Here is a 16,521-nt window from a genome sequence, read left to right as displayed (position 1 = left end):
TATATGCATATATATCGAAAATATATAATGAAAGCGAATTAGCCATCAACTGATACAGAAGTAGGACACTGCTACAAAACTAAACCTGACATTCTCAAATTAAATGGTAAAATAGGTGTCAGGTAAGTTTGTGAGTATCTAAATAAAGTTCAAAACATGCTGTGAAGCTAGGACATGCTGCATATAATAATTCAGATGCATAAATGAGATATATAATATAATACATATTCATGCTCTGCTAAATCTGGTGTTCATGGCCTTCTCTTTCCATGCTCTGCCAAATCTGCCTTTTTTAAATTATTCCATTATTGTTTCTTGTCTCTACACTCTAATAGCATTAAAGCAAAGCAACAAAGTGAATGGGAATGAAAAGAAAATCTTCCTGTTATTATACATGATAAATATAAATATATTATAGTTATATTCAGGTAGATAAATTCCCCCAATGGACAGGCAGAATTTACAGAATAACACCTTTCCCCCATGTGCACACCAATTATTGCTGTTCCATCCAAATCACAAGACACCAACACCTCTCCCCATCTCAGCAACTGACATGTTGGGCCCGCACATGCTGACCCCACTGTCATACAGCACGTCTCCATGAAATAACCACCCCAGCGAACCCGCCGCCTCCATTGGCTCGACGTGCCCGTGCCGTTAGAACCGACCCCACCTGTCACTGGCTTACTGTCCCAACGGGCCCACACGTCATTCCCAGCCACGCGCCGCACGACCCCGCGCTTCGCGGCCGGCCTCTCCCTACTGACGCGTGGGCCCAGGAGGCACGCGCTGGCCCACCCGTCAGAGGCGTGGCCGCGGGTATAAACGCGCCGGTTGCCCAGCAGACACTGCTGCAGCAGGAAGCAGCCGTGCGAACGCAACCACCGCTTCGGATTCGCCGGCCGCCGCTTCGCCTCGCTTCGCCTTCTTCCTCGTCCACGGCAACTACACGTGGAGATATTGGCGGGGCGCCGATGCTCCACGACTCCCCGTAGCGCGTTTGCGGATGGTGTGGCCTGTGAGGCACGCTGCCGCCGCCGCTTGGGGATCTGGGGTGCTGCTGCCGGACAGTTTCCGGCGGTTGTGACCGGCGCCGGCGATGGCGATGTCGGCGAAGGAGAGGAAGCTGAGCAGGCTCGGGAGTTGTAAGGTTACTTCAGCGGCAGGAAGTGGTGGCGGCGGCGGGGGTTCCCCTGCCGCAAGGGGCCACCGGTCACCGGCGGCGCCGCAGCGGCGTGTCTTCGCGGCGCTCTTCGCGTTCCTGTGCGCCGGCGTAGTCGTCCTCGGCGGCGTGCACGTCATTGGAGGTGAGCTTTCCTTCCCCATTTGCCTCTGTGCCTTCTCCTGGCGTGAATTATTGGATCTTAGGTGGGGTTTAGGTGGGTCGCCGGAATTGTGTTGTCACGAGAACCGTGTGCTTGGAGCGTGGTGGGATTAACAATGATTTGGGCGAGAAAGTTCTCATTTTTAGATACGATTTTGGTATGTGTTTGGTGTTCGTTGTTGGGGAGGTGAGGAAAAAGTCGGTTTCTTTTTTTTTTTTTTTTTGTGGGGGCGTTGCGGTAGATCTGATGTGGTCTTACCACTCCCGGGAAAATTGCAATTTATCTCGCTGGATTCTGTCCGTTTGTTAATGATTTCATTGGAAACGCACCAGTGGCACCTGGGTTTCCGGGTTGGAACGTTAGCAAGTGAATACTGCATTATGCTAGTGATGGCGTTTGCTTTTGACTGATTTTTACTAGAACAGGAAAAGCTCACGCCATCACATGAAGAATGTGTGTGTTGGTGTTTCTGAATTCAAGCATGCTAAATCCGCTTGGTTTGTTTCTTCTCCACACGAGGTGCTGATGTTCTTGTCTCTGATGCAGCGTCGTTCCGGCCGGTGCTCAGGACGGCGTGGCCGTCGGCGACCCTGAACGCCATTTCCTCTGATGCCAGAGCGCAGCAAGCTGGCAGCACTGCCGATGCCGTGTTGCCGTCAGTCCAAATCCAGCACGCGGTTGCCTTCCCGGACCGTGTTCTCCTGATCCTCAAGGACGGGTCGTCGCTGCCAGCTCCTCAGCGGTTTGAGTGCTTATACTCCCCTGCCAACTCCTCGGAGCTGCGCCGGCAGCCCCTGTTGGCCGCCTCCTTGCCGGATGGACCCAGCCTCGTCCATTGCCCTGCCGAACCATCTGGTGTGGATGTCTCTCTGTCACTGTCCCTGTCACCTCCGGTGGCGCCGCTACAGTGGGACAGGCTTGTGTACACTGCTCTTGTTGACAGCAGGGACAACTCCACCATTGTGTTCGCCAAGGGGATGAACCTCCGGCCAGGCCGTTTGGGTGTGGCGTCGAGGTATCAGTGTGTCTTTGGCCGTGACCTGTCAAAGCCAAAGCATGTGCTCACATCCCCTGTGATTTCTGCTGCACAAGAGATTTTCCGGTGTGTGACACCAGTTCGCATTCGCCGGTATCTCAGGATGACAACTAATCCCAATGGCAATGGAGACAGTGATGACAAGCCTATGTTGGTCTCCATCAGGACGAAAGGCCAGAGGGACTCTACGCTGCCATCAATAGCTGAGCCTGAGCCACTTCCTCGGTATAACAGACATCGGCGGCAAAAGGCACATTCAATGTGTGTATGCACCATGCTTCGCAACCAGGCAAGGTTCCTCCGAGAATGGATCATCTACCACTCGCATATCGGTGTGGAGCGGTGGTTCATCTATGACAACAACAGTGATGATGACATTGAGCAGGCCCTCGGTACCATGGATCCATCAAGGTACAATGTGACACGCCATCTGTGGCCATGGATGAAGTCTCAAGAGGCTGGTTTCGCACATTGTGCTCTCAGGGCCCGAGAGAGCTGTGAGTGGGTGGGGTTCATCGACATCGACGAGTTCTTGCACTTCCCTGGCAACAAGACTCTACAAGATATTCTCCGGAACTACTCAAACAGGCCACGGATTGGGGAGCTCAGGACTGCATGCCACAGCTTTGGTCCCTCAGGTCGGACAAAAATTCCCAAGAAAGGCGTTACAACAGGTTACACCTGCCGACTCGCTGCACCGGAGCGACACAAGTCAATTGTCAGGCCAGACGCACTAAACCCATCACTCATCAATGTGGTGCACCACTTCCATCTGAAAGAAGGGGTGAGGTATGTGAACCTTGGTCAGGGTGTGATGCTCATCAACCATTACAAGTATCAAGTTTGGGAGGTGTTCAAGGATAAGTTTTCTGGCCGTGTCGCGACCTATGTTGCCGATTGGCAGGACGAGGAGAATGTTGGATCCAGGGACAGGGCACCAGGATTGGGGACTAAGCCGGTGGAACCAGAGGATTGGCCGCGTCGGTTCTGTGAAGTATTTGATACCGGTCTTAAAGATTTTGTGCATAAAGCGTTCACAGATCCAGCCACTGGAAGTCTTCCATGGTAGATGATGGGGTATACACAGACAGGGAAAGAAACACAAAAAAGAGTTAGGTAGAAGAGTGATTTGCTCTTTGGTAAATTTAGTCTCTTTTCCTGTTCTTAGTTCTTATAGAACCATCGATTTTTTTACATATCTAAGGGAAATGATTCTTTGTAGATACAGATAGGTAGCGCGTTCACTGTAAGTTTTCTTGATGAAAGAGGGAATGAATAGGATGACTACTTGACTTTCTTTCTTCTCTGATATTTTATTACATTGCAGTATGCTCATACCTCGATAGATATGGTCACCAACACTGCGATTGTGTACATTTTTTTTGCCTGGATAAGAATACACTATAAATTCTGTAAGCACAAGCTTTGGTTAACTGGTAGATTGTGTTGAAGAAAAGGATGGTGCACCTTCCTTGCACCTTGCTGTAGTAGTGGTCCTGATCCTGAAAGAACATTTGTCCCCTCAGTGAAAAACCACACAGAACATTGTGCTTTTGCTGTTTTTTCACTTTAGATTTTACATAATGGCAACTTTATGTGTTGAGCATCTTTATCTGAAACTTGTAGCACTGGGAAAGCATCCTCTTGCATCAAATCAGCATGTTTCCAAGGAAAAGGAAAGAACCAGACCAACCTCCAGATCACTCTCATAACCATTGTTTTCTTCCCCATCTTTGGTTACTGAGCTTTCAACCGTTAGCCCACAAAACCTGACACATAGATATTAGATAAGCACAGGCTATGAGGCTAGATAAAACCTATTTTGCTGCATCATTGATCTTTACTTTGTCATCTAAAGTCCGGTGACAGGGTGGCATTGCCTGGAGGACTGGATGAAGGTCCCAGTTCCTTTTTTACAGAAATATTCCTAGGTTTATCAGGGACAGGATTCTCATGCTGAAGTCAAAAGCAAGGGGAAGCAAAGAGGCACAGCCTTTGCATGCAGTATCCTATTCTGAGACCCACACATGTTCCTAATGTTAGTTTATCTGTAGTAATCAAGGAAAACTATGTATGGGCCACAATACAAAGGCTGGCACAAGTGTGTGCAGTGCACCGGGTTGGTGGTGCCTTCTCGTGAGGTTGCTGTCTGAAGATAGCTCCGAAACAGGTGAGCGTGGCTTGTAGAGTAAACTACAAATCTGAGCTGCAATTTGGTACCACGTCAGAACAGTATTTATATATATATACTAGGGCTGAAAATAAAATAACGTCCACATGCATGGATGAAAAATAATGGTGAATGATACGATACAATAAAATGCATGTATATGTAGAGGTAGACATATGAGCTGCCATGAAACCTGGGTACTTTTGCCTGGAGGCTTGGAAGGTTCTTGCGTTGGACAGGTAGCCTGAATTTCTGGCAGGTTCGTAGGCTGGCACACCTTTCTTTGTCCCTCAGCCTCTGGCACATCATGCTATAACAACTTCTGAAAATGCTCCTCCACTATGCAAACCTTAATCTTTCAACTGTGCTTGATTAGCTTAGCTACTGTGAAGAAAAGTCTGTTGCCCTGTGCCACCATTGATCTCTGAAAATGCTCCTCCACTATGCAAACCTTAATCTTTCAACTGTGCTTGATTAGCTTAGCTACTGTGAAGAAAAGTCTGTTGCCCTGTGCCACCATTGATCTCTGAAAATGCTCCTCCACTATAATGCACCCTTTAATCTTGCAACTGCATGACTGCATGTTGGAGGGATCATCATGAGGCATTGTACAACTGGACAGACCTGTTGTGTTCATGATACAGGGCAGGCAGGCAGAACTGCTGCAGATCCGTGTGTCCTTACACTGGCTGAATGGACTTCAGATCTGCAGCGTGGATTCTTCTGTCTGACAAAACTAGTCGACCGAATCCTTTGCATTTTGGTACTCTGTCTAGAAAGAATATATAACTGCAAGTTACCAGCCACCAAAATTAATTCACATTTGATCAAATTTCTCATGAAAAATATTTATATTTATGGTTTCAAATTATTTTATTATAAAAATACATTTCATAATAAATCTAATATATTTATTTTGTATCATAATTTTTGAACTATGATACTATGCTAGATTTGTATTTTTTTCCGTGGACATCGATTTCGGTCTTGTTTAGTTCACCCCGAAATTCAAAAACTTTTCAAGATTCCCAGTCACATCGAATCTTGCGGCACATACATGGAGCACTAAATATAGTCAAAAATAAAAACTAATTACACATAAATCGTGAAATGAATCATTTGAGTCTAATTAGTCCACATTTAGACAATATTTACCACAAACAAACGAAAATACTACAGTGGCCGAAAACTTTTCATTTCGCCAAACAAGGCCTTCTGTACCATCGATTGACGATTGCTGCCAACCTGCGAGGCCTGCGAGTCGCTGACAACCTCGTGGCCTGAATCTTCTAAAGGCTTGTTTAGTTCGCAAAAATTTTTAGGTTTTTTTTATTGTAGCATTTTTTGTTTTTATTTGACAAATATTGTCCAATTATAGACTAACTAGGCTCAAAAGTTTCGTCTCGTAAATTACAGTTAAACTGTGCAATTAGTTATTTTTTATCTATATTTAATACTACATGCATGTGCTCCAAGATCTGATATGACAGAGAATCTTGAAAAATTTTGGAAACTAAACAAGACCTAAAAATAATTCTTTTTTATACATACGGAAAAGAAAAAAAAATAAAAAGTTTAGTTTACCTTGGCATCGTAAGTTCCAAACGATACCGCAAATTGCATTTCTGTGTCAGTGTGGGTTAGTTGGGTCACACCATAGGCCCATAGCACACCACCGAGGACCAGCTGATCGAGCAGCACGCGCACGCCGAGTCGCCGATGGCATGCAAGTCGTGCCGAGGCCCGAGGCACACGTTCGATCCAGAGAGTAATGACCTGTGTTGTACAACTTGGTCTAAATAGCTATTTTAGAAGAAAAGAGATGTGACACATGTGTTCTTGTATGCGGAATCCTAGCTTCTAGACATTAAAATACTATTACGCCCATCTCTTTGTTGCATGGAAAAAGCATAGGGTGAGGGCATTGTGGTAATTTACTCGAAAAAAATTGGCAACCTCAGCTTTTACGATGAGGTCATCCACAATGCTTATCAAATAGCTAGTTAGGAAAAATTCTATTGGCTCTCAATAGTACTTTACAAATAGCTAGCGAGATGATGTATAAAAATAATAAAAAAGTAGCACTCTCATTGGCTATCGAGGAGAGAGATCAAATAGCTAGCGACTCCTAATCTAACATAATCTTCTAAAAATAACTCTCTCATAATACTCTCCACAATAGCTAGTGACTTCCTAATAGCTAGCGACTTCTTAAGTTAGCTATTTACAAATTGCCATTGGGAACCAATAACATATATTATTCCTAGAGATCAAATAGCTAGCGGACGCCCTTACAACTCAATTTCTCTAAATCTAGTTTCTAACAATCCATGACAAAAGCATAAATGTTACTAGTCGGTTGACACGCAAGGTATTCATTTTGGACATTGATTATGCCACCTAATCATTTTGCACTCCCAATAGCGTATTGATAATAGTTTCTATCTCTATTTAATAACTTGCCAGCTAAACAAAATGCTGATGTGGCAGTAAGATTAACGAGGAAAGAGAAGTAAAAAAAGAAGAAATCGTTTGTTAGAGAAGAAATCGCGTCACCAAGAAACGCTCTTTTCGCCATTGGGAAGACACCTCGCGTGTGCTCCTCCAGAAGCACCTGTCTACGCCCGCCGACTGCCGTGCGCGCTTGCCCGCCATGCTCGCTGGCTGCCGCGGCTCTTGCCTGCATCGCGAGTGCTAGCCCACCATGTCCGCTCAACGCGCTGGCCCGTTGGACGCAGTGTGTGAGCTCAACTGGGCATGCATGTCGCTGGTGCTGTCCGCTCTCTCGCGTCGCCATGCTCGCTCGCCGGAGCCGCGTACGCTCTTGCCAGCTTCACCACGCTCGCCCACCGGAGCCGCGCGCGTGCGCACGTCGGCGTTGCCGCGCTCACCCGCCATGTCTGCTCGCCGGAGCCGCATTCGCTTGCCCCTGCTGCAGCATTTTGCGTGCCAGATGCCGCGCTCGCTCGTTCGCTCGTGTGCTAACTCCGGTGTTCCTGTGTTGCTTGTCTCCTGCTTTTGGTTGGAACGGACGGATTGAGCATCGGAGGGATGGAGAGGATAAGGGAGAGAGAGAGAGAAAATAGATCAATATTTATTACTTTGAACACATCTCTATTGTGTGGGATAGTTTCCATAGATTAATTTTTGCTGACATAGTCACTATGGAAACTGTGCGTAATTTCTACCATTGAGACTGCCCTAATATGGCAGGAGAGTTATTGAAGAGAGAGAGAGAGCAAAATCATAGAAACCGGGTCTAAGTTAGAAACTATGTCTACACAAAATCCAAGACATAAAGTGATATAATTGGCTAGAAATGGAGAGACAATGAATGTGATTGGATATAAAAATATTCTATAAAAACTATCCATTGAGACTAAGTGTCTATAAATTTTATTTAATGGATATAGAAACTATATGTAGTTTCTAGCATTGAGAGTACCCTTATGGCCTCTAGACTTTGTTTTTCTTTATCATTATTTATACTTATATTTGGATGTAGTTACAATATCAAATAAATACGACACTGACTCACCCCCGCACCTTTGAGGACACAACCGTTGCCACCTTTTAGGCTCTTCTTGCCGTCGCTTAGACCATTCTCAATGGAAGCATGACTCAGTTTTCAACCAATATTTTTTAAAAACAGTGAAGATGAGTTTCATCCCCATGAAATTCTCTCTACTCCCATGAAACTCTTATCATATCTTTCTTCATTAATATGATGCCATATCAGTATGTTTAATGTCCATAAAACTCTAATAAAACTACATTGAGACTAGCCTTAGGACCTCTCATCTTCCTCTCTGGCAGATGGTGACAAAGAGAGAGCACCTATGACCTATCCCTTGTTTACTGGATCTAGTTTGCTTAGATTTGGTCAATAAATCTACATGTAACAGATGATTTTGGTCAGGAGCTTGCTACCTACTATGACTTCAAGGATGGGTATGGCAACATTATTGTTGTAGACGTCAATTTCATCGGCAAAAGGTCAATTTATTTTACGGGGAAGGGTGCTTCTTGTAATCTTATGAGGATAGTAACTCCAGGTCATCAATCTCATTGTTGATGGTTGCAAAGAGAAAATCAGACATGCAACAAGATAAATCAAAGGGTTGGAAGTGATGATATACTGTACCCAACCATTTAATTGCTGATGTTCTTTTATTGCTTCAGATGCGTTTTGAATTGGTTCTAGAATGTTAGATCTTGTCACATGTCCAATCTGATTGTTGAATCTGGCATAAGGATTTCACTCTGTCTTCAGTATTAAGCCACTAAGAAAGAGGTCGATGGAAGTATCTGAATCAAATATTTTATCTTTATTATGTCACGTGTAATTTGGAAAGGTACATGTCGATATTTTTATATAATTCCCCTTCTTTGCAAAAAGAATGCAACATTATGCAAGTAGCTTTCAAGATAAAACCACACATGTTTTTTTAAAAAAAATAAATATAATTATTTTGAAACTAATATTCCCTTCGTCCGAAATAAGTCTTCATGTAGCAGTACAAGGAATCAATTAATCTCAACTTTAACTAGATTTTTTAAAAACAACTCGGTGGGACGGTGGGTCTAGAGTTCTAGACTCTAGAGACAGCCGATGCTGCGTTGCTTCCAGAGGGAACACATTGCGCTTTCTGTTGCTGTGCTGTATAGCTCGTCTCTCTGAAAAAAAAAGAGAGAAAAAAGAGACGAGCAAGCCCCAATCATCATACGCCGAATAACGCCGGAACCCGGAATATAACGTGGCAAATTAAATGGGGCATGCAGACACGGAGGGTGACACGACAGGAGCTTTTCCTCCGTTCTTCTCCTTTCTTCGTCTGAAATCCATGCCCTCATCGTTTTCTCATAATAATATAATAGTAATTCAGTATAAAGCTTGATGAACTTTCCCACAATGGGGTATTTGATTAGGCATTTCCTTGCACTTGGACACGCCAGGGATGCACACTCATGTATTCATGATCAAGGATAATACCCCGCTTTTCAAAAAAGCAATCAAAGAATTATACAGATGACCACAATATTATGATGATGGTCTGTCAAAGCGACTATATATGGCCTTGTTTTGATCTAATTTTTTTTTTGGATTTTGACACCGTAGCACTTTCGTTTTTATTTGACAAACATTGTCCAATCATGAAGTAAGTAGACTTAAAAGATTCATCTCGCGATTTACAGAAAACTGTACAATTAGTTTTTGTTTTTATCTATATTTAATGCTCCATGTATTGCTACAAGATTCAATGTGACGGGAATCTTGAAAAGTTTTTGGTTAAGAAAAAAAAAATAGTACCATTTCACATGCGCACGTACTTCCATTCAGAAATGATCTGTGGTGATATAATCTAGCTGTCCCACCTTCAGGATCATGACTATTAGTAGTAGACTGGTTGGCATCCTAATGAATTTGGCAATCAAACTACTATTTTTGTCAGATGTATGATCACATAGCATCTTAATGTACAACAACTCGCGCACACACATGGTGGTCAAATCAGTCGCTAACACTTTCAATTTGGCCTACAACTACAATTAAGCAAAACGGCCATAAATCAGCAATCATGTCATTTGAAGCACCTCAAATTCGAAGCAACAATCCAAGCAACTAATATACGCACATAGCGCAAGAACATGTCGATCAAGTTTACTAATCAGGAGAGCGATTGATAGTGCAGTGGGGGGACGCACCTCCGGCGGTACCGCCGCGCCGCCGACCGAGCCTTGCGCTTGCGCTTGTCCCGGGCGTCCTCGTGCCTGCGCCGCCGCCTGACCTCTTCCGTGACGCCCGCGCGGGACACCTGCCAATTGAACCGCCGCAGGAGCTCCTCACCGGCCACGTCCTCGTCTCCCGCGTCCACCTTCGCGTTGTGGTACTTCGGGTTTGCCGCCGGCGCCGGCGCCAGCGGCAAGCCCCGCAACGACAGCTGGGAGGGCAAGGGCAGGGCAAGGGAGAGGGAGGTAGCTGGAAGCTGTCGCCGCGGGAAGGAAACGAAGGTGCGATTGGAGGTGGGTTGGAGGAGAGGATACGGATGCGACGTGGAGACAGCTGCTGCCGCGGAGGTGGCGGCGGCCATGGCCATGGTGGTGGTCATGGTGCCCGCCGGCGAAGAGGGATGGGATGTTTGTAAAAGGCCCTAGTTGGTGGGCCGTATGGGCTTGAGGTTCCACAGGGCTGAGAAGCTAGAATTAGGCCTGGTTTAGCACGAGAGATTTTTTTTCCTTCTAAATCCAAATATTTTCATGTGAAATTAAACTGATTTATGTGAAATTCTGAACAATTCATGTATTCCGAACAAGCCCATTAGGATATCACTTTGTGTACCGAAATGGGCTGTGATAGATGTCAACTGTAATTCTCACGAAAAGTCAAACATTTTATATCAAAATATATATAAGAAAATATTAATATCTACAGTGCATAATTACTATTCTTAGATGAATTGTTGAATATATAATAAACTCACTTTAATATACAAATAGTGGTAGTATTTTCTATAAACCTAGTTAAAATTGAGTATTTTCTCTAAATTTAGTTAAGATTGAGAAAGTTTGATCAACACGTATCTTATGCACGTCAGTTACTTCGGGACGAAGGAAGTAATATGGGCAGATTACATTGTGATTAGTGGGTGTGGCTGCACCCACACAAAAATGTAAAATAGTGATTATGACTAAATTTTTACCATATTCACATTCTCATAATTAAAATCTACACACTCACAAGGCAAGCACACCCCTCTCGAATTTGTTCTAGCTTTGCCACTAGGAGCATGTTCGCTTGACTAAAGTCATGACTGAAAGTACTATTTGTTGATTTGTTACGAGAGAAAAAAAACTGCTAAATAACTAGCAGATTCAGCCGAAAAGCTCAAGCGAACAAGGCGAGCTTAGCTCCAAATAATTTGGCTAATCCACTGCTATCACCAAATTTGTGCGTCACCAAGCATCTCCAAGAGATTAGCTAAATCATTTTCTAAAGGTAAATTTAGTTATTGTTGAAGAAAAAACGATTCCAACAGACTCTATAAATGACTCTTCAAATTTATAAGCTCTCTATCTAACCTTAGAGCATCTCAAAGAGACTAGCCAAATCATTTTCTAAAGATATATTTGGCTATTATTGAAGGAAAAACGTCTCCAACAGACTCTGTAAATGACTCTTCAAATTTAGTAGCTCTTCATCCCACCATATTTGCTCTCTACTTTTGGATAGTCTACCTCACTAGCCATCCTTTTGCAGAGTCTGTTGGAATACTCTAATATCTTTTTGTCAAATCTATTTTAGAGAGTAGCTAAATCAGTAAATTTGGCTAGTATTTTTGGCTAATCTCTTGGAGATGCTCTTATTCGCTCTCTAATTTTGGATAGCCTACCTCACTAGCCATCATTTATAGAGTATGTTGGAGCACTCTAATATTTTTTTTATCAAATCTATTTTAGAGAGTAGTTAAATTAGTAAATTTGACTAATGTTTTTGGCTAATCTCTTGGAGATCTAACGTTTGCAAACAATTTGGCCAATCCACTGTTTGGCCGGATTGGAAGGGCGTCAGGCAAGCGGCAAGCCCTTGCGCACTGCGCCTGACGATTTCATCCGCTTGTTTTTTTTTTTCCTCAATCGGACTTTGAGCCCGTATTTTTTCACCCGCTTGGCAAATGAGATAATAGAAGACGATGGAGGGGAACATGTTTTTACCCCTTCTAGATCAATGGTCCAGGCTATTTTAGAGGGGAGGAAACAAAAGTGCCTTTGAAAAAAAAAACAAACCTCCCAAAGAGGTTAGCAGATTGCGGTTAGCGGACGCTTAAGTTCTAATAACATTATCTGCTAATACATGTATATTTTGAAAAATAACATATATCTTAAATAGTATAAATAGATATTTAATTGTATTCCAAGAGTGATTCTCATCAAATATATCTTAAATTAAGAATTAGACTGCTATAACAGATTGCTATGTCAAATAATGGCCACTATAGCGACTTGCTCCGCCAAATAGCTAGCGGACGCTAAGTTTTAATCAGCTATATCCAAGCCGCTACGTCGTACTGGTAGCGACAAGAGCAGTAACTGTTATTGTGGTCGCTACGAACGCTATTTAGTACAATGCCTTGCTTGAACCACTGGTAAGAAGGCATCCGTCTTTGCTGAATTCCCAAGTTGGCATAACGAGAACCCGTAGTGTGGCTATCGATGGAAGCCAGGAATAAAGGATTGCCGAGGTTCTGTTGTTTAGGAAGCTTGCATAGGTGATGTTACGTACGTAGCTCTTTTACACGCCTTGTTTAATTATTTTACCTGACTCGGTTATAAATATGGATGTGTCGCTACCTATCTCGCAACCATGCTTGCCACGATAAACCACACGCCAAATCATCTCCAAATTCAACAAAAATGATCTGCATGACTGCATCATCAAACCTCTCTAAGCTAATTCGGTGACTCAGGTGCGTTCGGTCTCTCTTGCTCATATATACTGATAGAGGAAGATAATTTAAAGCAAATTGATGTTATTTTCAATTATCATTCATAATGGCAAGGTTGGTAATTACTCCCTCGGTCCTAAATTAAAAGATATCGTCCTAGAAGTTGTCAAGAAGACTAACGTGGACGCTAAAAGACTCTAACATCACTATGAGAATCTTGCATCTAATCACGCGCGACATGCACCAAATCAATTGAAACCAAAGTTTAAGTTACATAATCTCTTATATTCCTTTCTGACATCGTAAATCTATATTTGGGTTTTTTAAACTTTAATTGTATTAGTTATTGCATCACTTTTATCCACGTCGTATCAAGTTGAAACTTTAGTGTCTATTGTATATTTTATTTAAAGTTTTCCTTTTAGATTTTATTTAAAGCATTTTTAGGCCGTAAGGTACAATCTTAATTACTACAATAGCAAAAAAACAGTATTTTGGCCTGTTCCATGACACTAAAGATGTTGAATTTATTATATCAAAAAGTTATGTGTATTGTTGTTGTTAACATAGAGTGGTTAGATTTTGTGTTTGAGGAAACACGAGGGGCTCCACCCCTACTGAAAATTTATTAATAAAAAACAAGCAAAGTCTTACACAAGTAACCTCAAGACACAAAATGGTAAGGAAAAAATAGCTAAGATTACACAAAGCTGTCTAGCCATTAAACAATGAAGGGGTGATTGCGTGCCTTTGCTCTTATAATAACTAGAGCAAACTCATTCCTGAAAACCGCCATGCATCCCTGAACTAAATGCACCAAGTCTCTGGAAATAATATCATTCCACATCATCAAAATAGCCTAGCACGTCGTGATGATGACTTCCATAAAAAAGGTACCCTTAGTCGAGCCCTGAGGCTTTCCAAGATGGTTTGGAATATCTTCTAAATTTGGTATAAAGAGTTGCAAACTGTACCAACAAGCCATCGTGAAAGGACAGTGAAAATGCATATGGAGAAGATCTTCTTCATGTCGAGTGAATAGAAAACACAATTATAATCTTCAAGATGGATTCCTTTTCTTTTAATCAAAGCTCTAGTGCTCAACCTGTCACTTAAGATTAACCAGATTTTTTTTTCCTTTTGTTCTGACAAGAAGATGTCCAAAGCCACATGTAAGAAGTATCAATCCGACGATGCCCAATAAGTTGTTTATAAGCCTGCTTGGAAGAGAATATGTTTTCAATCAAAATATATAAACTTACCTAAAGTAACAACTTACAAAATTTATCGACAGAGTACCAATATAACTTAAAATTAGTTGTTAGTGTCATTGGTATGTGATTTGCTTGTTAAGGAATTTTATAGATTGATATATCTATTCCTAACATGAATGTATAGTACTTCCTCTATTCCAAATTATCATTTGTTTTGACTTTTCTAGGTACATAGATTTTGCTATGTACTTAGTTATACCCTATGTCTAAATACATTGCTGAAGCAATGTGTCTTGAAATGTTAAAACAACTTACAATTTAGAAGAAGGGACTATTACATAACATTTATGCTTACTTTCAATCCAATGGTGGTAAGTGTTTAATTTTAAAAAAATAACTTTATGCTTATGGAGTTAGTTTTCATATCATCTTATATTGGTATTTAAACATAGATTGGAGGGATATTTTAGTTTATTCTTTTGGGTGGTAGATTTAGGCAATTTAGTTACAATTAAAGGGGGTTACTTTATCATATATCTTTCATAATAGTAGATATAGGCAACTTAAAAGAAACTTCGATGTTACCTTCCATTACCTTTAGTAATCGTAGAAGGGTAAATTGCATGGAAATTATTTTTAAATTATCTTTTATAATGGCATAGTTGGGTATTTAGATGCAAATTGAGTTCATTTTAAATTATCATTCATAATCATAGAGTAGGTAAATTAGATGCAAATTTAAAGAGGTTTTTTATGCATTTTACATAACAATAGCGGAGGTGGGTGGTTTTTTAGGAAAAGAGAGTAGATAAGAACGTGGAGCCTTTCTCTATGAGGCCTCTTCTCTTTTTTCTTCAAAAAAAGAATGGACTTTACTCTGCAGAGCATCTTTAAGAGTTTTTTTTGTAAAGCTTACTCTCTAAACAATGATTTAGACAGTTATTTGCATAAAAACCCTTTTTTATATTCTTTCATGTAATAGTTTTTCTGTATCTTGTATGTTTTCTATCTTGTGCCAGCGAAAATTCAGAATATAAGATACTTATATTTAAATAAACAAATAAAGAAGCTATTGGAGTGTATTTTTTGAATTATCAAATCTCTATTTCTAGCAATTACGAAGGATATATAGAGAGATGAGATCCGTCGTATCTATCTACTCCCTCCATCCCAAATTGTAAGTCATTCCAAAAATCTTGGAGAGTCAAACTTTTCTAAGTTTGACTAAATTTATATTATAAAATAATAATTATTATGGTACTAACTAAGTATGATTAGATTCTTTCTTAATTATATTTGCATAGTATACTTATTTTACGTTACAAATCTTAGTATTTTTTTCTATAATTTTAATCAAACTTAAAAATGCTTTAACTCTCCAAGGTTCTTGGAATGACTTATAATTTGGGATGGAGCGAGTAAAATTCAGCACTCGACATAATGCAGCGTGCAAGAAGAGAAGCGCTGAAGCAGCAAACGCCGTGATCTCCACACCACAGACCGTGGTACCCATGCCGATCATCGGTGGCGGCAGGGGCGAGCGCGAGCCGTCGCGGTCCGCGTCAGCCATCGTCGCCGCCAGCACCGAGAGCGGGCAGCACCTGCTGAAGATCGACGGCTACTCCGGCACCAAGGATGTCCCGACCGGCAGCCACATCAAGTCCCGATCGTTCCGCGTCGGCGGCCACCGCTGGCACATCTGCTATTACCCCAACGGCTGCAACTCCACTTGCTCCGACTTCATATCCATCTTCCTCAAGCTCGACCTCGACGACCACAATGTCAATGTCGCCCATGGCCATGGCGTCAGAGCACGGTTCACCTTCAGCTTGCTTGACTATGGAGAGAAGAAGCCAGTGCCACACTACACCTTCAGTGCCGAGCATACCTTCCGTGACGACGACCGTGGATTCCGGACTTTCATCAGGAGGGACGAGCTGGAGAAATCCGAGCATCTCAAGCACGACCGCTTCACGATCAGGTGTGATTTGACGGTCGCCGCCACGGGGGAGATTCAGACGATGGACCTTAGCAGCCAAGTTCCCGGAACATAGGGTACGTGGTACGGGAACGTGGTACGCGGTACGACATTCTCATAAACTATGGAACGTAGGGGGTATATAGCTTCGTCTCGTTCCTTTAAGTTGCGGAACGCGTTCCACTTTCTAAAGGAACGTGTTTTGTGACGTAGTGGTTGGCTCAGGTAGTTTTACGTGTTGCTTTGAACCAAATGAGTTCGATTCCTAGCGTGATATAATTTACTATTGTATTTTTGTTTCATTTAGGGCTGTCCAACTCCAACCTTAAGGCTCATTGCAGGTCTAGGCCA

At 42.3% G+C, this 16,521-nt stretch overlaps 3 protein-coding genes and 1 long non-coding RNA gene across 9 annotated transcripts; 2 read left to right on the top strand and 2 right to left on the bottom strand.

The window, feature by feature from the left end:
• On the top strand, positions 857-3,660 carry LOC8066126 (glycosyltransferase family 92 protein Os08g0121900). The gene is made up of 2 exons (XM_002444926.2): positions 857-1,310; positions 1,875-3,660. Exons 1-2 carry the CDS (start codon positions 1,103-1,105, stop codon positions 3,431-3,433), a joined length of 1,767 nt encoding a protein of 588 aa, XP_002444971.1. The 5' UTR covers positions 857-1,102; the 3' UTR covers positions 3,434-3,660.
• LOC110437341 lies at positions 3,540-5,545 on the bottom strand. 3 transcript variants are annotated; one of them, XR_002455430.1, is made up of 3 exons: positions 4,209-5,545; positions 4,058-4,133; positions 3,540-3,866 (listed from the first exon to the last, which is right to left on the bottom strand). It is a non-coding gene; the product is annotated as an uncharacterized LOC110437341 (long non-coding RNA). The 3 variants fall into 3 exon arrangements; XR_002455429.1 differs by having other exon boundaries at positions 4,058-4,570; positions 4,728-5,545; XR_002455428.1 differs by having other exon boundaries at positions 4,058-5,545.
• LOC8074048 lies at positions 5,665-10,947 on the bottom strand. 3 transcript variants are annotated; one of them, XM_021464630.1, is made up of 3 exons: positions 10,241-10,947; positions 6,119-6,310; positions 5,665-5,814 (listed from the first exon to the last, which is right to left on the bottom strand). In XM_021464630.1, the coding sequence occupies exons 1-2, from the start codon at positions 10,642-10,644 to the stop codon at positions 6,184-6,186; spliced, it is 531 nt and encodes a 176-aa protein (XP_021320305.1). In that variant the 5' UTR covers positions 10,645-10,947; the 3' UTR covers positions 5,665-5,814; positions 6,119-6,183. The 3 variants fall into 3 exon arrangements, with proteins under 3 accessions (XP_021320305.1, XP_021320306.1, XP_002443792.2); XM_021464631.1 differs by lacking the exons at positions 5,665-5,814; positions 6,119-6,310 and adding an exon at positions 6,887-7,546; XM_002443747.2 differs by lacking the exons at positions 5,665-5,814; positions 6,119-6,310 and adding an exon at positions 8,408-9,211.
• Positions 12,903-16,472, top strand: LOC110437366 (BTB/POZ and MATH domain-containing protein 5-like). Of its 2 annotated transcripts, none has more exons than XM_021465818.1 (2): positions 12,903-12,999; positions 15,639-16,472. In XM_021465818.1, exon 2 carries the CDS (start codon positions 15,704-15,706, stop codon positions 16,244-16,246), a length of 543 nt encoding a protein of 180 aa, XP_021321493.1. In that variant the 5' UTR covers positions 12,903-12,999; positions 15,639-15,703; the 3' UTR covers positions 16,247-16,472. The 2 variants fall into 2 exon arrangements, with proteins under 2 accessions (XP_021321493.1, XP_021321492.1); XM_021465817.1 differs by having other exon boundaries at positions 12,907-12,999; positions 15,576-16,472.

Source organism: Sorghum bicolor, chromosome 7 (assembly GCF_000003195.3).
Source record: "Sorghum bicolor cultivar BTx623 chromosome 7, Sorghum_bicolor_NCBIv3, whole genome shotgun sequence".
NCBI classification, from domain to species: Eukaryota; Viridiplantae; Streptophyta; class Magnoliopsida; order Poales; family Poaceae; genus Sorghum; species Sorghum bicolor.
This window is presented reverse-complemented; position numbering and strand designations above follow the sequence as displayed.